Here is a 24,107-nt window from a genome sequence, read left to right on the forward strand (position 1 = left end):
CTTACACCCAGAGCATATTATGCGAAATGCCGGGCTGGATGAGTTACAAGCTGAAAACAAGACTGCCAGGAGAAATATCAACAAGCTCAGATATGCAGATGATACCACTCTAATGGCAGAGAGTCAAGAGGAACTAAAGAGCCTACACTGGAAGGAACTAAAGTGGAAGCATGATAGATTTCCTCTTCTTGGGCTCTAAAATCACTGCAGATGGTGACTGCAACCACGATCTTAGAAGATGATTGCTTCTTGGGATGAAAGCTATAACAAACCTAGACAGTGCATTAAAAAGCAAAGACATCACTTGGCCAACAAAGGTCCGTACAGTCAAGGCTATGATCTCTCCAGTAGTCACGTCCAGATGTGAGAGCAGGACAGAGTGCAGAAGAATTGATGCTTTCAAACTGTGGTGCTGGTGAAGACTCTTGAGAGTCCCTTGGAAAGCAAGGAATCAAACCAGTCAATTCTGAAGAGAATACTCTTTGGAAGGACTGATGCTGAAGCTGAAGCTCCAATACTTTGACCACCAAAAGGAAAGAGCTGATTCATTGGAAAAGACCCTGATGCTGGGAAAGACTGAAGGCAAAAGGAGAAGAGGATGACAGATTGAGATGGTTGGATGGCATCACAGATTCAATGGACACAAACTTGGGTAAACTCCAGGAGACAGTGAGGGATAGGGAAGCCTGGCGTGCTGCAGTCCATGGGCTCATGAAGAGTCGGACATGACTTGGCAACTGAATGTCAACAACAAAAACAAATATTCAATTGTACATTTGTACACATCTTCTTTATCTATTCACCTGTCGATGGACATTTAGGTTGTTTCCACGTGTTGGCTATTGTAAACAGCGCTACAATGAACACTGGGGTGCATGCATCTTTCTCAATCACCTTGAAACTTATATTTAAGGATACTAGAGACCACAGCTTATATTTTCAATGGCAGCTAAATGGTGGATTATCATTAAATAACTCAATTGTTTGGAAGTAACCTTACTTTATATCAATAAGCCAGTATTTCATGTATTCATTCAACGAATACTTACAGAGCATCACAACGTGTCAGGCAGTGTCCTAAGTACTTAAGATACATCGCTCAATAAAAGACACAAAGATTCTTGCTGTTGTTAGGGAGAGAGACAGAAAAATCAAACCAGACAGCATATTAAAAAGCAGCAACACCACTTTGCCGACAAAGGTCCACATAATAGTCAAAGCTATGGTTTTTCCAGTAGTCATGTATGGATGTGAGAGCTGGACCACATAGAAGGCTGAGTGCTGAAGAACTGATGCTTTTTTTTTTTTTTTTTCAGAACATTTCTTTTTTTTTTTTTTTAACTTTACAAATTGTATTAGTTTTGCCAACTATCAAAATGAATCCGCCACAGGTATACATGTGTTCCCCATCCTGAACTGTGGTGTTGGAGAAGACTCTTAAGAGTCCCTTGGACTGCAAGGACATCAAATCAGTCAATCCTAAAGGAAATTAACCCTGAATATTCATTGGAAGGACTGACGCTGAAGCCGAGGCTGTGATACTTTGGCTACCTGAGGCAAAGAGCCAACTCACTGGAAAAGACCCCGAATGCTGGGAAAGATTGAGGGCAGGAGGAGAAGGGGGCAACAGAGGTTGAGATTGTTGGATGGCATCACCAACTCAATGGACATGAATCTGAGCAAATTCCAGGAGATAGTGAAGGACAGGGGAGCCTGGTGTGCTGCAGTCCATGGGGTCGCAAAGAGGTGGACATGACCTGGCGACTGAACAACAACAGTAAAGAAGTGAGATACATGCTGAGTTAGAAGGTGTTGAGTGCCGCAGCAGAAGCCCAGCGGGGTGATGAGGGCTCTCATTAAACAGTGTAGGGTGAGATAGTGTTTGGGACCAGAGCACTTGGAGGGAAGATCTGAAAGAGATGAGGAGTTAGCCATGGGGAGTTCTGGGAGAGAATTCCAGTTGGAGGGACTAACCAGGACAAACACCCTAAGATGGGAGGGTGTCTGGCATTTTGAAGGAACAGAAAAGAGATCAGAACTACAAGAGTGGCAGGCGGGGGCAGGGGATGTGCAGAGGGGCTGGGAAGAGGGGGAGGTAAGACTAGAGACAGAGCAGGCTTCAGAAGTGAATGTGCTAACAAATTTTTTTCTTAACGTTTAGATCACCATTTCATTACAGTATATCACGCTTCATCTTATACATGCTAATGCTCCCTTATTATCCTCCTGACTATCAGTCTCTTACTGAAACTAATTTCATATTCTGTGTGATCACTGTAATTGTGCAATTCCATTCAATTTAACATTCTTCATGTCTAAATTCCAATTTGCCGCTGATATTGAAAAGTGATTAAAAAATAAGGCGAGCATTCAATTATTCAGTCAATTCGAACTACATGATGAAAACAACATACTGTGCTCATTCATGGATAAAATAACACTGCTTTAAAATATTTATGTTATCAACAAGAAGACATGTTATTTGTAAATGTAAAACTTTTCTCTGAGAATTAGGTACTGAAGTATGACAATGCCATAATTTTTAAAGGAATATCAGCATATCATACCACCAGGACATGTCTTTTAAAAATGTAAACCACATCTTTCAGAACAAATACAGGGTTTGAGAAATGCCAGAACAATTGTGTTCCCTGATGAACTCTGTTCCCATAATATTACCCAAACACTCCTCTCTAGCATGTCAGGATATGGTATCCTTTTACATAAACAGACAATGCTACAAGAAGACTGAAAAAAATTAATATGTACATGGTGATATCCATGGTAAAAAAAAAAAAAAAAGAACTCTAAGAGTAGGGACAATTGAGTTGGTGTATTTACAATGGAAATGAGTTGGCTCTGAGGTCATAAGAGGCAGGACTAAATGGGGACAGTCTTAGGGTCCCTATGTAAGCAGGAGTATAATTGAACAGGAGATGATCCTACCCAGCAAGTAGTTATTATCTAAACATTAAGCAAACTATTATGTGCACACAAATAAGTCACTTGCTTCCAGTTGTCATAAGCACTGTCTCCACTTGAAAGACAGTTCCCTGGGTATATCCCCAACAGAAGACTTATGCAGCTATATTCATATTCAGGAGCTTCTCAGGTGGCTCAGTGGTAACAAATCCACCTGCCAATGCAGGAGATGAGGAGATGTGGGTTTGATCCCTGGGTCAGGAAGATTCCCTGGAGAAGGAAATGGCAACTCACCCCAGGATCCTTGCCTAGGAAATCCCATGCACGGAGGAGCCTGGTGGGCTGCAGTCCATCCGGTCACAAAGAGTTGGACACAACTTAGTGACTAAACAACAACATAAGTCAAGAGATAGGAAACAGGGAGGGGAGAGTTTCTTTCAAAAGAACAATGCATGGCAGCAAGCCCTGAGGAGGGGAATGAGGTCCTTTCCAGAGAATGAAAAATAGAACAGGTAGGGGAGGGAGAGGGGGAAACAGGAGAGAGTCATCAAGGACAATTAAGCAAAAACCAGAAAACAGAACCTTTGGAATTTTTATGCAGGAGTTGTAACACTACCCTGGCAGCAACAGAAAACCACTAACGGATTTTAAATAAAAGCACAATAGCCTCAGATTCATACTTTTAATTAAGTGATCACAGTGGCAACATGAAAAAAAAAAAAAGTATAGGATTCTGTACTTCTTTCCAACACTCATGTTAGTATTTTTCAAAACTCTGGAAATTTTCTGAATTTGACTTAGCTATAAAGAAAAATTTCTGAGGGGAAGAATTTTAAGAATTAGGAGTAAGTTATCACTAGAAGACAAATTGCACTCATTGGAGATGGTGGTGGCCAGGATATTGAGGTGCCTGTCTTCCTTGAGTTTCTCCTACAAGTATGTTACATTCCAGGGCACCAGAGATTTGGCAAATGTCATCTCTAATCAGTTCACACTAAGCTAGGATGATGATCCTGGTGGGCCTGGCCTCGTCAAAGGAGCCCCTGTAAAGTGTGGTGTTTTCCCCAGCAGGGAGAACAAGTCAGAGAGATTTATAGTCCGAGAAGGGTTCTATGTGAGGGAGCTTGGCCATGGCTAAGATGGAGAGTTCATGGAACAAGGAACTGAGATTGGTCTGGGAGCAGCCCTGAGCATCAGAGGAAACAGGGCCCCCGTCCTACTGCTGCAGGAACTGGCGTCTGCCAACAACTCAATGAGCCCAAAGGCAGATTATTCCCTGGAGGCTCCAGAGGAGTGCTCAGCCTAGCGACCACCCAGACTTCAATCTCAGGAGACTCCAAGCAGGGGACCCCCAAGAGCCTACATGACCTCTGACCCACAGAACTATGAGATCATAAAAAAATGTGTGCTGATGGGAGCCACTAAGGTGGTGGTAATTTGTTACACACCCAGAGAAAGATATTTAAAAAGTGGATTAGGGGACCTCCAAAGAGAATTAGAATTTCCTTTTTGTGTGTCTGTGAGGTTATTTTGTCCTACCTTGGAAAGAAAGGCAACAATGATTTATTTAACTTCCAATCATGGCTGTTCTTACTCTGGCAGACTCTCATGAGAAGTATTTAGTCTGCTTCTGAGACTTCCTTGGTGGCTCAGTGGTTAAGAACCCACCTGCCAATGCAGGAGACAGGGGTTCCATCCCTGATCAGGGAGCTAGATCCCACGTGCCTCAAGGCAACTAAGCCCTTTTGCCACAACTATTGAGCCTGTGCTCTAAAGCCCGGGAACTGCAACTACTGAGCCCAGGTGCTGCAACCACTGAAGCCCACATGCCCTGGAGCCTGTGCTTCCCAACAAGGGAAGCCTCGGCAGTGAGAAGCCTTCACACCACAGCTAGAGAACAGCCCTGCTCATCACAACTACAGAAAAAGCCCATGCAGCAATAAAGACCCAAAATTTAATTAATTAATTATTTTTAAAAAGAAGTATTTAGTCTGCTTCTGCCAGCTGAGTAGTCTACAAGAACCACATCAACCAAAAAGTAGCTTAAGGTCAAAGAAGTTGAGGCATTGCCCCAGGGCTTGGCTGCATCTTGTCCTCCTTCATCACCATCCCCTTGTCTTGCAGGAGAGACTGGCCACCTCACCAAGTGCTAGGAGCACTTTGATCCCTTATTATGAGAACTAAGCACTTGTGCCAACAACTCTCTCTCTCCCCGCTGTGGGTGGTAGGCAGGCTTCTTTTCCTTGATACCTGCCTACCTCTGACATTTCATTACACACACAGGACTCCCCAACTTTCTCTGCCCTCCCAGTTCCCACCCCTGCACCTGCTGTCCAATTACTTTCAAATTTTCTCTTTAAAATGCACAGTTAATAAAAGGAAATAATCTCTCAAACATTCAGGCTATTTGATTCAGTTTTTCAATGAAGTTTTTTATAAAATTGTATTAAAACTCCTTTATACTTGATTTAAAATGTCAGAAGAGACCAAAAACAGAACAAAATGAAATAAGGTCACTGGAGTGGACCAACTGCTGTAATACTCCCCAAATCTTAGGAACTTAGCATCAGTCAGGTTGCTGCAACACTTTGACCCTGGCTCGGAAGGGAGCCATGTGCTCTGATCCACCCAGGTTTCCAGATACCCAGACCCCATCCATTTAGTGATTCTACCACCTTCTAGGGGATTAGAGTCCTCCTCTGGATCTTCTGCAATTAGTCAGGCTCTGGGAACAAAGAGAACTGTAAAGAAGGGGGAAAAGGATGTCCACGCTCACTGACTTGGGCTCAGAGCTGACACACACTCACTTCCCTTACATGCCACTAGCAAGAAACAGGCATAGAGCCCCTTCTGAAACAAAGGAACCAGGAATTATAGCCTGGCAGTGCACCCAGTCGTTCCCTGTGTCTCCCACAGTGAGATAAGATAAAATCCGTGGGTGACCCATAAACTTTCATCATGTGTTACAGTTCACCTGCTTCCCAGGTGGCATTAGTGGTAAAGAACCAGCCTATCAATACAGGAAATGTAAGAGATGCAGGTTCCATCCCTGGGTCTGAAAGATCCCCTGGAGAAGAACATGACAACCCACTCTGGTATTCTTGTCTGGAGAATCCCAAGGACCAAGGATCCTGGTGGGCTACAGTCAAGTTATTACAGCATAATGAAGCACCCAGAGCCTACCGCATAAAACAAGCATTGTGTCAAATTCATGAATTCTCTGTCCCAAATGCATTAAAGGTACAAAGGAGAGAGCTCATTTCTGCTGCACGATATCTGGGGTTGCAGGTGGGGGTGGTTCGACAGCCAGGGGCTGAAGTCATTTAGAACAGTGTTCCCCAACTTTTTTGATATTAGGGACTAGTTTCACGGAAGACAATTTCTCCCTGGATGTGGGGAGAGGGGAGTTCGGATGATTCAAGCACATGACATTTACCATGCACTTTACCTCTATTATTACTACATCAGCTCCACCTCAGACCATCAGGCATTCGATCCCAGAAGCTGGGAACCCCTGACTTAAAGGAATCTTCACTGACATGCCCAGCGGTTGATGTTGGCCATTGGTGAAAACAACTGAGGCTGTTGACTCGAGTATGACTTTCTACAGTGGGGTCAACTCAAGGAGTCAGATTTCTTAGCTGGCAGCTCAGATCTGCAAAAACAAAGGTCTCAGTGGCCAGGAAGAAACTTTGCTGCCTTTTATGACCTCGGTCATTTCTGCTGGCTATATTCTATGGGTCTGAGACTTCACAAGCACACCCAAATCCAAGGACAGGGGACACAGTCCCACATCTCAGTGGTGGCTACCAAGGTCACATGGCAGAGGAGACATTATGGCAACAAACTGGGGAAAGTGCAACCTCCCATATGTATTATCTTACAATCACTGAATTTCAGTGTTTGAAAGTACCGTGTATTTTACAGAACTGGGGCCAGCAAACTATGATCCACTGCCTATCTTTGTCATCAAAGTTTTATTGAAATACAGATGTTTCATCTTAGCAGGGCTCCCCAGATGGCGCTAGTGCTAAAGAACCTGCCAGCCAAGGTGGGAGACATAAGAGACACGAGTTCAATCCCTGGGTCAAGAAGATCCCATGGAGGAGAGCATGGCAACCCACTCCAGTGTTCTTGCCTGGAGAATCCCATGGACAGGGAGCCTGGTGGGCTATAGTCCATAGGGTTGCAAAGAGTAGGACACAACTGAAGTGACTTAGCATACATGCATGTTCTTCCTAGCAAAGTTTTGTAGTTGCAAGACGACATTATCAGCAAAGCCTAAAGTATGTACTTGTTGTTATTTAGTCACTAAGTTGTGTTCAACGTTTTACCACTCCACGGACTGTACCCTATCAGGATCCTCTGTCCATGGCATTTCCTAGGCAAGAATTCTGGAGTGGGTTGCCATTTCCTACTCCAGGGAATCTTCCCAACCCAGGGATCGAACTTGCATCTCCTGCTTGGCAGCCAGATTCTATACCACTGGGCCACCTTTAAGTTAGACCATGAAGCCTCATATCTCTGTTCTGAATGTGTCCCATTATGTGGCTCTGGGCAAGGGAGCCTCTAGACTGCCATGTTTCCACCTATATAATTGGGGAAATAGTAAAGCTGGTCATGGAGTTGTGGGCATTAAGTGAAAAAGAGCACAATGATGCAAAGGTCTTGTTAATCCACTCATAAAATATCAGCTAGATCAACTGTCCACCCAGAGTTACACATTTATCTACAAAGTGTCATTGATTGTGTCCACAAGTCTGTTCTCTATGTCTGCATCTCCATTGCTGCTCAGATTCATCAGTACCACCTTTCTAGATTCTATAGAGGTATCAGCTCAGTCACTCAATCGTGTCTGACTCTTTGCAACCCCATGGATCGCAGCACGCCAGGCCTCCCTGTCCATCACCAACTCCCAGAATTCACTCAAACTCACGTCCATCGAGTTGGTGATGCCATCCAGCCATCTCATCCTCTGTCGTCCCCTTCTCCTCCTGCCCCCAATCTCTCCCAGCATCAGAGTCTTTTCCAATGAGTCAACTCTTCACATGAGGTGACCAAAGTATTGGAGTTTCAGCTTTAGCATCATTCCTTCCAATGAACACCCAGGACTGGTCTCCTTTAGGAAGGACTGGTTAAATCTCCTTGCAGTCCAAGGGACTCTCAAGAGTCTTCTCCAACACCACACTTCAAAACCATCAGTTCTTCGGTGCTCAGCTTTCTTCACAGTGCAACTCTCACATCCATACATGACCACAGGAAAAACCATAGCCTTGACCAGATGAACCTTTGTTGGCAAAGTAATGTCTCTGCTTTTGAAAATGCTATCTAGGTTGGTCATAACTTTCCTTCCAAGGAGTAAGCGTCTTTTAATTTCATGGCTGCAATCACCATCTGCAGTGATTTTGGAGCCCCAAAAAACAAAGTCTGACGCTGTTTCCACTGTTTCCCCATCTATTTCCCATGAAGTGATGGGACCAGAATCCACTGTTTCCCCATCTATTTCCCATGAAGTGATGGGACCAGATGCCATGATCTTCATTTTCTGAATATTGAGCTTTAAGCCAACTTTTTCACTCTCCTCTTTCACTTTCATCAAGAGGCTTTTTAGTTCCTCTTCACTTTCTGCCATAAGGGTGGTGTCATCTGCATATCTGAGGTTATTGATATTTCTCCCGGCAATCTTGATTCCAGCTTGTGCTTCTTCCAGCCCAGTGTTTCTCATGATGTACTCTGCATATAAGTTAAATAAGCAGGGTGACACTATACAGCCTTGATGTACTCCTTTTCCTATTTGGAACCAGTCTGTTGTTCCATGTCCAGTTCTAACTGCCACTTCCTGAGCTGCATATAGGTTTCTCAAGAGGCAGGTCAGGTATAAATATACAAAATTTGATTTCCTCTTTCTGACTTACTTCACTTTATATAATAAGCTCTAGATTCATCCACCTCATTAGAACTGACTCAGATGCATTCCATTTTATGGCTGAGTAATATTCCATTGTATTGTATAAATGTACAACTTCTTCATCCATCCATCTGTTGATGGATATCTAGAATGCTTTCATGTTCTAGCTGTTGTAAGTAGTGCTGCATAATGGTTAGTTTCATGTGTCAAAGGCTGCCTGAGAGTGTCCAGATATTATTCTGGATGCTTCCAAGAGGATGTCTTTTGAATGAGATTAACATTTAAATGGACTTCCCTGGTGGCTCAGATGGTAAAGCGTCTGTCTACAATGCGGGAGACCTGTGTTCAATCCCTGGGTCGGGAAGATTCCCTGGAGAAAGAAATGGCAACCCACTCCAGTACTCTTGCCTAGAAAATCCCATGGATGGAGGAACACTGGTGGATTTTGAGAAAAGCAGTTTCTGTCCATAGTAGGGGATGGGGGGCTTATCCAGTCACTGAAAGGCCCCAGTAGAACAAAGACTGACCATTCTCAAGCAGGAGGAGATTCCGCCTGCAGACTTCCTGCCTTTGGACTTGAATTGCAGCTCTTCCTGCATCTTTAGCCTGCTGGTCTACCTTACAGATGAATTCCCCAAGCCTCCTCAATTTCATGAGCCACTTCCTTTCAATAAGTGTCTCCCTCTATGCATTCCCTGTTGCTTCTGTTTCTCTGGAGAACCCTGACACAGATACACAATGTCTGTTAAAGTGAAATATTGGAAGAGGGAAAGAGAAATGTTTATGTCTCACATGTGGTTCTGAGAATGAAGTATATCCTGCCATTATCAGTAAACAAGCATGTCACAGTCACCATCAATTCCAGCCCTCCAAATGAGAATTTCTGAGCCCCAAGAGCACTCAAGAAGGAAAAGAATACCCATGATCTGGCACCGATCAGACTGCAGCCACTCCCCATGGTGAACACTGAGGAACTCAGGTGTGAAAATATGGGACACACTGGCCCCAGACAGCTGAGGTGCATGTGAAAGGAATGACTTCAGTGAACCCAGACTCTTGCATCTTCCCACACATGGAAAAGCACTAAATTTCTTAACTTGAGATATCTGGTTTTCTCTAACTCCCAAAAATACTTTTGATGTTCAGACCACCTGTCCTTTGTTATAAAACTTCTGTATAACCTTGAATGCTCCCCTCGCTTCTTCAGAGCAGTTCTCTCAGGGTTGTCTTTCTCATCTTTTCTTGGGAGATGCTGTCTTCCAGCCTTGAAGTCCTAAAAATTCCCACCGAATCAAACATAAATCTCAATTTTTAGGTTGCATGTATTTTTTCAGTCAACAGTCCCAGCTTCTTTCACTAAGAGGAATGACACTCTAAGTAAGACTGGTGGACAAATGCTGATGGAACCCCAAGGGGAAGGCAAGTGGATTATTAAAGTAATACTCAGTTACTCTAAATGCATTCAGGATTACCCATGGTATCAATTTCAACTTGGTTCTGGATCAAGACATCAGAACTCTGCACAGATCATGGAAAGCTGGCAGGGTCAGTGAACCTTCTAAACTATACAGTACAGGCATCTGGAAAGATCCCAAGAGGCTGAAGCAATATAAGATTAAACATGAAAAGGGGAAAAACAAAGACCTGTCCCTAGACCTGTCTCCCAGACACAGTGGGTGAGACGGATAGAGAGAATAGCATTGAAACATATACACTACCATATGTAAAACCGATAGCCAGTGGGAATTTGCTGTATGACACTGGCAGGTCAACCCAATGTTCTGTGGTAACCTAGAGGGGTGGGAGGGGGTAGGAGGTCCAAGAAGGAGGGACATGTGTGTACCTGTGGCTGATTCATGTTGATATTTGACAGAAACCGACACAATATTATAACTATCCTCCAATTAAAAATAAATGTAAAAAAAACTGTTACATTATCTAACTCTCTTTTAAATTGTTTTCTTGCAATGAAAACAGTTTAAAAATCTAGTATATATGAAGCCTGCATTTATTAGTTATTTTATAGTAAGTAGCCTGTTACATCATGGGTTTTGATTTCCTGTCTCATCCTGTTGTCTGCTTGCTGGTGCTGCTGCTGCTGCTAAGTCGCTTCAGTCGTGTCCGACTCTGTGCGACCCCATGCTTAGTCGTCATCAATCCAGACCCCAGCCTCCCACCCATCCCCCGCCCCCGAGGCTGTAGTTTACCCATCCGTCTCCCCTCCCCCGTCCCCCCACTTGCTCTGGTCATAGCCATGCTGTGGTCCACAGCGTGTGTTCCCTTAGTCGGGTTTGTGCTTTGTCTTCATGTCTCATTAAATGGTGTTTTTCCCCCATAGCAATAAGTTTGAATTAGTGTATCACTATGCAGTTACAGGAGAAGGCAATGGCAACCCACTCCAGTACTCTTGCCTGGAAAATCCCATGGACGGAGGAGCCTGGTAGCCTGCCGTCTATGGGGTCACACAGAGTCAGACACGACTGAAACGACTTAGCAGCAGTAGCAGCCTGTTATATAAAACCATGATTAATGGTTCAAGTGGGTAGTCATGGTAAAATACAACCAATTAATTTTTGTTACTAAATTTAAGTACAGCATCTTAACAGATATCCTGAGTTTTCCATGTCTTGAGTTCACATTGCTAACCAATTATTTTCTGTACCTAAGAAAAGATCAGGGGTGGGGAGAAATTAGAACACAACTCGGATTTTTTAAGTAAGCTCTACTGAAAGTTTCAGAATCTAGATGTAAAGTATGGATATGCTTATATTCTTTCATTCATTCACCAGTGTTAGAAATTTCATGTTTACACTTTACATTTTTAATTGACATTTAAATTCCAATGTTATTTCCTCAAATTATTCCACAAGATTGTCAAAACAAATATCTATATAAATAAGACATCTAACCATTAAACCCCAATGTAATGCAATAGCTGTAATAAAATTCTACTACAACTTTTCAAAATGTCAACATGTCTATGGAAATTGGATTTAGTGAACTAATATTTTGGTTGTATACTTTTATGAATCTGAGCTTTTAAAAATGTGGGGTTACCTCCTAGATGAATGGAAATAAAAAGAAAAATAAATAAATAGGACCTAATAAAATATAAAAGCTTTTGCACAGCAAAGGAAACTATAAACAAGATGAAAAGACAACCCTTAGAATGGGAGAAAATAATTGCAAACAAAGCAACTGACAAAGGGTTAATCTCCAAAATATATAAGCAACTCATACAGCTCAATATCCCAATCAAAAAATGAACAGAAAGCCTAAACACACATTTCTCCAAAGAAGACATACAGATGGCCAATAAACACATGAAAAGATGCTCAACATCACTGATTATTAGAGAACTGCAAATCAAAACTGTAATGAGGTATCTATCACCTCACACCCATCAGGATGGCCATCATCAAAATATCTACAAACAATAAATGCTGGAGAGGATGTGGAGAAAAGGAACCCACCTGCACTGTTGGTGGGAATGTAAACTGATACAGCCACTATGGAGAACAGTATGGAGATTCCTTAAAAACTAGGAATAAAAATACCAAATGACCCAGCAATCCCACCACTGGGCATATGCCCTGAGAAACCCACAATTCTAAAAGATACAGGTACCCCAATATTCACTGCAGCTATATTTACAATCACAAGGACATGGAGCAACCTAGATGTCCATTAACAGTAAATGGATAGCTTGCGGTACATATACACAATGGAATATCACTCAGCCATAAAAGGATGAACCTGTGCCAGTTGTAGTGAAGTGGATGAACCTAGTGTCTCTTGCATAGAGTGAAATAAGTGAGAAAGAGAAAAACTAACACATATATACCGAATCTAGAAAACTGGTACTGATGAAACTAGTACAGAATGGACTTGTGGACACAGTAGGACAAGGTGAGGGTGGGACAAATTGAGAAAGTAGCATTGACATATATACACTATCATGCATAGAATAGTGGGAAGTTGCTAAATAACACAGAGAGCGCAGCCTGGCGCTCTGTGATGACCTAGAAGGGTGGGATGGGGGGATGGAAGGAGGCTCGGGAGGAAAGTGATATATATATATATATATATATATATAAATAATATGACTGATTTGCATTGCTGTAGGCAGAAACCAACACAAAATTGCAAAGCAATTTCCCACCAGTTAAAAAATAAATTAAAAAAAATGAAAATGTGGGTTTATTTTCCTGGCTAACTATTGATAAGTAGAAATTACTGATACAGAGACTTTAAGAGATTTTAAGATTTTGTGTAACTCTTACTAATAATTTGGGGCCTTTTGTATGAAATGCACTCTTCTCTTTTATTGCACTTCCAATTTCCCCTCTGTAGGTCTGGATGTGTGGAGGAGAAATGTTTGACGTTCCATGTTCCAGGGTCGGCCATATCTACAGGAAGTACGTCCCTTATAAAGTTCCATCTGGGACCAGCCTGGCGAGAGTGAGTAACTGGGGATCAGAATGAGTCGGGTTTAATAAGGCTTTCCATGGGCAGAATGTGAAACCTCACACATGATCTAATTAAAGGCACCATCTGATCAACAAACAAACCCACCCCATGGCCATTCCATGTGGCACTCTTTTAATGTAGAGCTTCCTGTGTTTCTCAGAGTTTTATTTTCATTCCTTAAGGAAGTAGTAGTTATGATGCTGTCTTATTATTAATTGTATCAAAGCACTTTCACATACATCATATTTATAAAAACCACTAGACCATTCAGGTATGACTTAAATCAAATCCCTTATGATTATACAGTGGAAGTGAGAAATAGATTTAAGGGCCTAGATCTGATACATAGAGTGCCTGATGGACTATGGACAGAGGTTCATGACACTGTACAGGAGACAGGGATCAAGACCATCCCCATGGAAAAGAAAGGCAAAAAAGCAAAATGGCTGTCTGAGGAGGTCTTACAAATAGCTGTGAAAAGAAGAGAAGCGAAAAGCAAAGGAGAAAAGGAAAGATATAAGCATCTGAATGCAGAGTTCCAAAGAATAGCAAGGAGACATAAGAAAGCCTTCCTCATCGATCAATGCAAACAAATAGAGAAAAACAACAGAGACTAGAGATCGGTTCAAGAAAATTAGAAATACCAAGGGAACATTTCATGCAAAGATGGGCTTGATAAAGGACAGAAATGGTATGGACCTAACAGAAGCAGAAGATATTAAGATGAGGTGACAAGAATACACAGAAGAACTGTACAAAAAAGATCTTCACAACCCAGATAACCATGATGGTGTGATCACTCACCTAGAGCCAGACATCCTGGAATGGGAAGTCAAGTGGGGCTTAGAAAGCCTCACAACGAACAAAGCTAGTAGAGGTGATGGAATTCCAGCTGAGCTCTTTCAAATCCTGAAAGATGATGCTGTGAAAGTGCTGCACTCAATATGCCAGCAAATTTGGAAAACTCAGCAGTGGCCACAGAACTGGAAAAGGTCAGTTTTCATTCCAATCCCAAAGAAAGGCAATGTCAAAGAATGCTCAAACTACCACACAATTGCACTCATCTCACATGCTAGAACTCTTGCCTGGCAAATCCCATGGACGGAGGAGCCTGGTGGGCTGTAGTCCATGGGGTCACTAAGAGTCCAACACGACTGAGCGACTTCACTTTGACTTTTCACTTTCATGCATTGGAGAAGGAAATGGAAACCCATTCCAGTATTCTTGCCTGGAGAATCCCAGGGATGGGGAGCCTGGTGGGCTGCCTTCTCTGGGGTCGCATAGAGTCAGACATGACTGAAGAGACTTAGCAGCAGCAACAGCACACGTTAGTAAAGTAATGCTCAAAATTCTCCAAGCCAGGCTTCAGCAGTACATAAACCGTGCACTTCCAGATGTTCAAGCTGGTTTTAGAAAAGGCAGAGGAACCAGAGACCAAATTCCCAACATCTGCTGGATCATGGAAAAAGCAAGAGAATTCCAGAAACATCTATTTCTGCTTTATTGACTATGCCAAAGCCTTTGACTGTGTGGATCACAATAAACTGTGGAAAATTCTGAAAGAGATGGCAATACCAGACCACCTGACCTGCCTCTTGAGAAACCTATATGCAGATCAGGAAGCAACAGTTAGAACTGGACATGGAACAACAGACTGGTTCCAAATAGGAAAAGGAATACGTCAAGGCTGTAGATTGTCACCCTGCTTATTTAACTTATATGCAGAGTACATCATGAGAAATGCTGGGCTAGAAGAAGCACAAGCTGGAATCAAGACTGCTGGGAGAAATACCAATAACCTCAGATATGCAGATGACACCACCCTTATGGCAGAAAGTGAAGAGGAACTAAAAAGCCTCTTGATGAAAGTGAAAGAGGAGAGTGAAAAAGTTGGCTTAAAGCTCAACATTCAGAAAATGAAGATCATGGCATCCGGTCCCATCACTTCATGGGAAATAGATGGGGAAACAGTGGAAACAGTGTCAGACTTTGTTTTTTTGGGCTCCAAAATCACTGCAGATGGTGACTGCAGCCATGAAATTAAAAGACACTTACTCCTTGGAAGGAAAGTTATGACCAACTTAGATAGCATATTCAACAGCAGAAACATTACTTTGCCAATAAAGGTCCATCTAGTCAAGGCTATGGTTTTTCCTGTGGTCATGTATGGATGTGAGAGTTGGACTGTGAAGAAAGCTGAGCACCGAAGAATTGATGCTTTTGAAGTGTGGTGTTGGAAAAGACTCCTGAGAGTCCCTTGGACTGCAAGGAGATCCAACCAGTCCATCCTAAAGGAGATCAGTCCTGGGTGTTCATTGGAGGGGCTGATGTTGAAGCTGAAACTCCAATACTTTGGCCCCCTCATGCAAAGAGTTGACTCACTGGAAAAGACCCTGATGCTGGGAGGGATTGGAAGCAGGAGGAGAAGGGGACGACAGAGGATGAGATGGCTGGATGGCATCACTGATTCTATGGACATGAGTTTGAGTGAATTTCGGGAGTTGGTGATGGACAGGGAGGCCTGGCGTGCTGTGATTCATGGGTTCGCAAAGAGTCAGACACGACTGAGCGACTGAACTGAACTGAACGGTGACTCAGATGGTAAAGAATCTGCCTGCAATGTGGGAGACCTGGGTTCAATGCCTGGGTCAGGAAGATCCCCTACAGAAGGGAATGGCAACCCATTCCAGTATTCTTACGTGGAGAATTCCATGGATAGGGGAGCCTGGTGGTCTACAGTCCATGGAATCACAAAGAGTTGGACCCGACTGAGTACAAAGCACCAGTATGATTATAACTAATCTTCACTTGCACCTTGTGAAGCTAGTATTCTTATTTTTATTTCCTAGATGAGGAAACTGAAGCTTAGCAGAGTGGCTCATTTCTAAGTAGGGGTTTAAGAAAGTGTTAGTCACTCAGTCATGCCTGAGTCTTTGCGACCCCGTGGACTATAGCCCATCAAGCTCCTCTGTCTCTGAGATTTTTCCAAGCAAGGATACTGGAGTGGGTTGCCATTTCCTTCTCCAGGGGATCTTCCCACCCCAGGGATCGAACCCAGGTTTTCTGCACTGCAGGCAGATTCTTTACCTACTGAGCTACAAGGGAAGCCCCTGAGAATCCCAGGTCTAAACCCTGCCATGGGGGCTGGGGGTAAGGATAAGTAAGTCAGAGGCAGAAAAGGGTAAACAGGAGATGAGAGAGGTATTCCCCAACTTTGCCTTCTTCTCATTCAGAACTGTAGCATGCATGCACACAAGGTCAGCTCTGCCTAAGGTTTTGCCGCATCTGCAAAATCCCAAAATTGGCCAAGTCCAACATTTTTTTTAGATACTGTTTTGAGTAAAACCTTTTTCTTGGATCAAACACAAGGATGATTTTCTCCTCTACTGTTTAGAATGTTTGGGAGAATGTGGTCCCAATACCTACTGTAAACAACACTGACATTTCCTGTTTCCCATGTCCCTTCTCTTCACCCCTTGGTCACTTTCAGGCTCCACAATGTATACCCACCACCGCTCGGACCCCAGGTCTAGAAATGGGGTCTTTTACCACCACCCTCTGCACTATGCTCGCCTAAGAATCTAATCTCAGATGAGTCACGTTGGCTTCTTTAATAATAAGGCTGCAATATATAATCAAGTCTTTTATATAAACTTCAGTAAGCTCACACAGTAAGCTTTTTATTTAAAAAAAAAAAAAAAAAGTTCATAGAATTCACAAAGCCAGAACTTTTCTTGGAGTTATTTGCTACTATTCTCCCAGCACCTAGGACAAGGGTCAGTGTCACTCAGAAGATGTGTTGAAAGAATGAATGAAAGAGAAAAAAACTAAGACAATAAAATGCCACAGGTCTCAGGTCTTATTAAGATGTAAACATTTTAATGAAGTTTAATAAAATTCTCATTTATAGTGAGTCTCTTTTGGGGGGAGAGGATCCTGCCTTATTCCCCTTCTGAGATTATTTGTCTCAATGATATCTATTTTCTCAGGCATATCCATAACCTCTCTTACGGCAGCTTGAATCGATAGTAATAAAGTTACACTACATACACCATGAAGGGAGGGAGACAGGTTATTCTTCCCTCCTAAAAGATTAATCAGGCATGAATAACATAATCTATTAAATCATTAGAGAAACATATTATTTGAAGAAGAGAAACCAATCACAAAATCACAAAGCAATTAAACAGCTGCATTTGGGGTAAGGAAAGAGAATCTAATTTAGTCTTAAGACTTAATACATTTGAACCTGAAAACTCATTCGGGAAAACAATGAGAATGTCCCAAAATGGAAGTGACTGAACAGTGTTGAGCACATACCGATAAGTCAGCCGTGTGGGTGTCAGTTTAAAACACCCCAAAGATAATGATGTTCTGTCACTTACCCATCTCACCCACTCCCGTGCTCCCCACCTGTGCTTGGTTTTTAGCCAAAAGTAGAAGTCTAGAAGCTGGACGTGGGCAGGCGGACAGTTTTGGGGGTACGGGGAGTTGTGCTGACACAGAAAAGTTTATCTTCCAAAAATAACACGGTCTATATATTTTCAAGAAAGAATTTCAGTCCTTTTTCAAGGACTGTCAAGTGTAAGGAAACCAGGACTGGCACATAAAATTTCCCAGCCAAGAGTGTTTATTCAAATATTTAAAAGTCCATAATTCTGAATTTTAATCTTTTCCACTTAAATTTTACTTGAGGGCTCATTTTTAAATTTTTTTTCTAAACTGCTAGAGCAATCAGAAAGTCATAAATATTGAAGCTCAGCTGTCACTCTGGGAAATACTTTATGATGTTTTAAAAATAAAAAACATTAAAATGAAAAACAATTCTGATATTTTGTGGAAGAATCTCAGCTACTGGCTACACCCTGCAGAATCATTAAATCATCAAAAATGAGGGGAGCTTGAAGAGGCTCACATGTAGGGCCACACCCACGAAACAGGGAGTCCATCCTTCCAGCTTTGCAGGAAACAGAGAGAAAGATGGAGAAAGCTCCACGGGCTTGTTTTCTTATGGCAGAGCTTTTGTGCTTCGTGCTAAGTCGCTTCAGTCGTGTCTGACTCTTTGCAACTCTCCAGGCTGCTCTGTCCATGGGATTCTCCAGGCAAGAATACTGAGCGGGTAGCCATGTCCTCCTCCCAGGGCATATTTCCGACTCAGGGATTGAACCCACGTCTCTCCCACCTCAAGCATTGGCGGGTGGGTTCTTTACCACTAGTGCCACCTGAGAAGCCCCTCATTTTTCAAAAATGTGCATCCTTCATTTATGTTCCTATGTGTATAGAGGACTCCAGCTGACTTCCAAACACACACACACAGACCCACAACACACATCAGTAGCCTGCAGTCCTCCAAACAGCAGACCAGCATATGTTACAGAAATAAATTCGAATGATTAGCTATTCAGTGCCTTCTGTTTACCTAGCATCACAGTTCGGCTGGAAGGGACAAGATATCCACACAGGAAATAATTAGAGGACAAGCCATCACAGCCAGTAGTTTGAAGGTGTTGCAAAGACGTGTATGGTAGGGGAAGGAGGAGGGGGAGAGGGTGCCCTAGTTACCAAACTAAAAGAGGACCTAAAACTCCACTAAATGAACATGGGTCACAGAATCATGGTTCCCAAACTTAGGACCAGGGCACCCGTTCCTGGACCAGTTCTCACCCAGTCTCAGTGAACGGAGGAAAGTAAGAATCACAAAGCTAAATCTATTCCATTTAATAACATCTCATGCAGTAATTTTAGGCTTTTTTTTTCCTCTTATGACAGAATATGAGATGAGTAGATTTTCATTAATGCCCTTATTTGGCAAAATTAAAAATTAGAACCTGCCTATGTCAGTTCCCACACAAAGCAAAAAGCTGGGACATCACACCCTACAATGCCGCTTCATCTGGTAACCAGATGTTCTCCCGCCCTGGCTCAGGGTCGAGGGTCAGTACGCCAAGCACAGTTGTAGCACCATCTCACCAGGAACAAACAGCCAGTCCCTGAGGGAAGGGCTGCCCACCCCTAGTGCTGCAGGGGGATCCGAGTGTCCCCAGGGCCAAGGTGACAGGCATCCCCTCCTTGGGATGGCACCGACTGTCCTACACATGGAGGCAAGAGCAGCTGGATGGCACAGCCAAGTGACTGAGTGGCAGAGGGTGGTCACCCTCCGAGAAGACCCTCCCCCGTGACAGGCTGTGACATGAGCCACATGCTCTGCAGAAACCATTACAAGCTCCTCAGTGTGACGGTGTGTTTGGGGCTATCACGCCCTTGGACTTGGGGCAGGCAACATGATAGTAGCAGACCCACCATTCCACAGCTAAACATGCCAGCTGATGCAAGCAGTGTGGTCCCCGCAGAGCACATGGCCAGGGCACGTCCCCAGGGGGCCCCTTGCAGAGCAGGCAGCCCTGCACCTGTGGGTGGGGGTCCCAGAGGTTCACATGGCCATGTGGGAGACAAAGTTGACGCCAACCCTGAGAACTGGAATACTTCTTGCCGTATCTATAAACAAGGATGTCACACTCATCAGTGATCCCAGCCCTCCAGGGAACTCAGGAAGGAGAAAAATACCTGCCATCAACAGCTGCCAGGCTGCTGCCACTCCCGACAGGGAGCACCGAGGCGCTCAGGATGTGCAAATCACAGTGCGCTGGCCCCAGATGTGAGGTGCATATGAAAGGACAGATTGCAGTGAGCCCAGACTCGTGCATCATCCCATATACAGCAAAGCGCTAAATTCCTTAAGACATCTGGGTTTCTTTAATTATCTCTTGATATTCAGACTACCTGCCCTTTGTTGCAAAACTCCTATATATTCTGAGTCTCCCCCTTGCCACCTCCTTGGAGCAGTTCTCTCAGGGTTACTTGAGATGCTGCCTCTTGAGCTTAAGTCCTAGAAATTTCCACAGAATAAAACATAAGTCTCAACTTTCAGGTTGTGACTATTTTTTAAGTCAGCAGCTCTCACTCTAAGTGTCTAAGGGATGCCCAAATTGGGGTTCTATATCTGTTTGTGTTTTACCATCAACCATAAGATAGATAATTTTTCCTTTTTAAATTTCATCTTGCATTTTAAGGCCACCATTGTCCAAATTTCAGGATAAGAACTGTGAAGCCGAAGTCAAATCCCCATAATAATTTATTGTGCGGCATGACCTATGACGCTTGAGAATGTAACTCACATTAAAGGGGACAGAGGTTAAACGTCCAGTGAGCAGAGCGGGGACTGTCTGTCCAGGGCTCACAGCAAACAGGAACGGCCGGGAGTCGTGGGCAGGCTCTGCAGGTGCAGAGGGCCAGGTACGCGGAGAGTGACGAACAACTGAGCTGCTGCAGTTAAACCAGGTGCAGGGTCCCCTAGAACGCAGACCAAGGCGTGTGCCTTCTCCCTACAGACTGCAGGGAGGCACTCTCGATTTCTGAACAGGAAGTGCCTGGATAAAAAGAGAAGGGGTAAAATGGAGAGATCAACCAGCAGGTCAATATTAAAGGAGAGAAAGACTAAAGAAGGTAGCGTTTTGAACGCAAGAAGCATCTCTAAAGAAAACTTCCTAAGAGATTTTCACGGCTTTACCACACTGTGCAAAAACAGACACAGGGGTGAGACGAAGGAATGATGATACCCACACAGACACCGGGGCCAAAGAAAGGGACGGGTCTGAGGCTGGATTTAGACAAGCTGGCTTACAAGCAACCACTGCTCAGGGAGAACCAGACCTGGGAGATGTGCACAGACTTTCAGACCACAATTCTCAGAGCCCACTGAAATATATATATATATTTGCCAGATTTTCTTCACCAATAAATTTTCATTAAAAAAAAAAAACAAAGAAATTTTCATTAAAAAAAAAAAACAACTTGTCAAGTAGGGCACTGTGCTAGGCCCTGGAAGTATAAACGATGAACTGGATGAGCACAAACCTTCATTTTTCATAACTAGCAGCCCCAACAGGGACAGGAAATCCACGCAGTCCTACACCCCATATGTGACAATCCCAACATCAGAAGGGTTAATTAAAACCATCAGACTCACAATGGAATGAAATTGGTGTCTTACATCATTTACTTACGGATAAACATTTGTATAGGGTTTACAACAGTATGGCTGGCATTATGATTTAACAGAAGAGAAAGTAGGTCTCCTAAGTAATATTTAGCATAATTTCATCTATTAATATATAGTGATATATGTTCTATAATAACAAATTATCCATTTAATGATCCTATAGGCTACACTGTGATCCACACGGATATTACAGATATTTTGACTTTATATATTTACTTAGGGTTTCTTAGCAGGATTCAGTGAGGTGTGAATATTTCCTGTGGTTATTGTGCTTCGTTTGTGTGGTGGACAGAGCTGTCTTGCTTTTGTCAGCTGTGAGTGACTTTCTGATGTGTTTCCTGGGGTGACTTTCTCCTGGTGCCACATCCCTGGGGACATCCAGCCCCACTGATCCCATAGATCATCTCAGACCCTTGAATTGATGGAGGTGGCTTCCCTGGTGGCTCAGTGGTAAAGAATCCACCTGTCAACGCAGGAGACACGAGTTCAATCCCTGGGTTGGAAAGATCCCCTGGAGAAGATAACAGCAACCTACTTCAGTATTCTTGCCTGGGAAATCCCACGGACAGAGGGGCCTGGCGGGTATAGTCCATGGGGTCTCAAAGAGTCAGACACAACTTAGCAATTGACCAGCAACAACAAGAGGGAAGGCAAGGGGAGGAGCGGGGCTTCAGTGTCAAAGCAAGACCACCCCAAGTCCGTCAGTGAGCACTTTCCTGTGCACCGTGGTGTCAGCGACCTTGCCAGAGTAGCTGAAATAGCAAGCAATAGCTGACATACGCAGACATGTTCCTTTGTTTATCTCAGAAGAATGTATCAGTTGAGAAAAAGCATGAACAAGACCAAAAGGACTAGTCTGATATCAGAAAATAAAGTTGTCAGGAAAGCAGCCAGCATGGTGATGAATGGGAAATCGACCTCCCACTCCCCACAAAGCGACCCTTCTCCCAGATGACTGTCCGTCTGTGGACTCTCATGAAGATGCCCTGCAGGCATGAGCAGTGACACTACAGCCTTGGCCACCAACAGCAGGCAGCCTCGTTACCCAGATGCACCATCTGGGACTGTCCTCAAGTTCAGGGACACAGTGACCTATCGTGGGCTTCCCCCTCCCCAAGAGCAGAAGACGATGATGAATTCTTCCCAAAAGATGGTCTTCATAAATGGCTAGGACTTCTATGCAGAAGCACTTCCTCTCAAATCAGTAACTACTTCTAATTCTTCCTTACAGTATAACCAAAAGAGCAATAAGGCTAATCGGCACTCTTGTCAAAAATTAAAGACGGTTTACTTACTGTTATTATGTATGTCTCTCCCTTCCCGGACATATTTCAAAATATATTTCCTATTTAGACGGAACTTTTAAATTTTATTTATTTTTTACAATTTTATTCACTGGCTGTTCTGGGTCCTCATTGCTTCTCAGGCTTTTCTCTAGCTTCAGCGAGCGGGAGCTGCTCTCTAGTCGCAGTGCACAGGCTTCTCACTGTGGTGGCTTCTCCTGTTGCAGAGCATGGACTCTCGGGCGTGCAGGCTTCATAGCTGCGGCTCCCAGGCTCTAGAGCACAGGCAAAGTAGTTGTGGGCTTAGTAGCTCCGAGGCAAGTGGAATCTTCCCGGATCAGGGATTGAAACTGTGTCTTCTGCATTGGGAGGTGAATTCTTTACCACTGAGCCACCAGGGAAGCCCTCGACATTTATTTTACATTGAGGTAAAACTGATATAACATTATGTAAGTTTCACGTGTACAGCATTATATTTCTATTTTTGTATTCACTGCAGTCTCAGCACCAAAAATTCAGTTTTCATCCATCACCATATAGTTGGTCCTCTTTAGTCATCTTGGCCATTCCCCTCTGTGATCCTGCTCTGTTCTCTGAGTCCACATGTTTGTTTTGGTTTACTTTAGTGTATTCATTTATTCTTGGTCTTTTTGTGTGTTTGCTTTTATATTCCACATCTAAGTGGAATCATGTGGTATTTGTCTTTCTCCATCTGACTTATTTCACTTAGTATAATACCCTTACGGTCCATCCAGGTTACAAATGGCAAGATTTCATCTTTTTTAATGGCTGAGTAATATTCTATTGTGTATATATACTGCATGTTTTATTTCTTCATTTGTTGATGGGCACTTAGGTTGTTCCATATCTTAGCTATTGTAAATAATGCTTTGTTGAACATGAGGGTGCATATATTTTTTCAAATTAGAATTTTTATATTCTTCAGATAAATACTCAGAAGTGGGATAGGTGGATCCTAGAGTAGTTCAATTTTTAATTGTTTAAGGAATCTCTACATTGAATTTTTTATTCCAAGCATCTTTCATAAATATTTCATCACTTTTCCTGATAGCCTTCCTAAAAATCAATCATAACTTTATTACATGACAATAATGATTCAATAAATCATTAAGATTTGATGAGTCCATAGCATGCTATGAAGATAAATGTCATCTCCAGCCACAAATAAGGCTCAGGCCACAGAAATTCTTCAATAAATATTTATCATGTGCCTACCAAGTGCCAGGCAGAATGCATACACCTTGCCCCATATCCTAAACCAAGAGCATTGGACCTTTTAATTAAATCAAGCCTCTGCTTGTAATAGAATGTCACCTCACCCAAGGACACTTCCTACCAGAAATAAGCTTCTGCCAGCACAGCATTGTACTAGCCCTTCAATGATGCTTCTTTTTTGAGCACTTATTTTGCATATGAGGATTATGAGAAAAATACAACTATTCCA

General features: G+C 43.1%; 1 protein-coding gene across 1 annotated transcript in view; it reads left to right on the top strand.

The window, feature by feature from the left end:
- The window catches only part of GALNTL6 (polypeptide N-acetylgalactosaminyltransferase like 6), a 1,542,469-nt gene that overhangs the window by 1,430,549 nt on the left and 87,813 nt on the right, over nt 1–24,107 (top strand). Inside the window, exon 8 of the mRNA NM_001191298.2 lies at nt 13,184–13,291. Coding sequence (NP_001178227.1) covers nt 13,184–13,291 — 108 coding nt within the window. The remainder of the gene's footprint in view (nt 1–13,183; nt 13,292–24,107) is intronic.

This window comes from Bos taurus, chromosome 8, assembly GCF_002263795.3.
Source record: "Bos taurus isolate L1 Dominette 01449 registration number 42190680 breed Hereford chromosome 8, ARS-UCD2.0, whole genome shotgun sequence".
NCBI classification, from domain to species: domain Eukaryota; kingdom Metazoa; phylum Chordata; class Mammalia; order Artiodactyla; family Bovidae; genus Bos; species Bos taurus.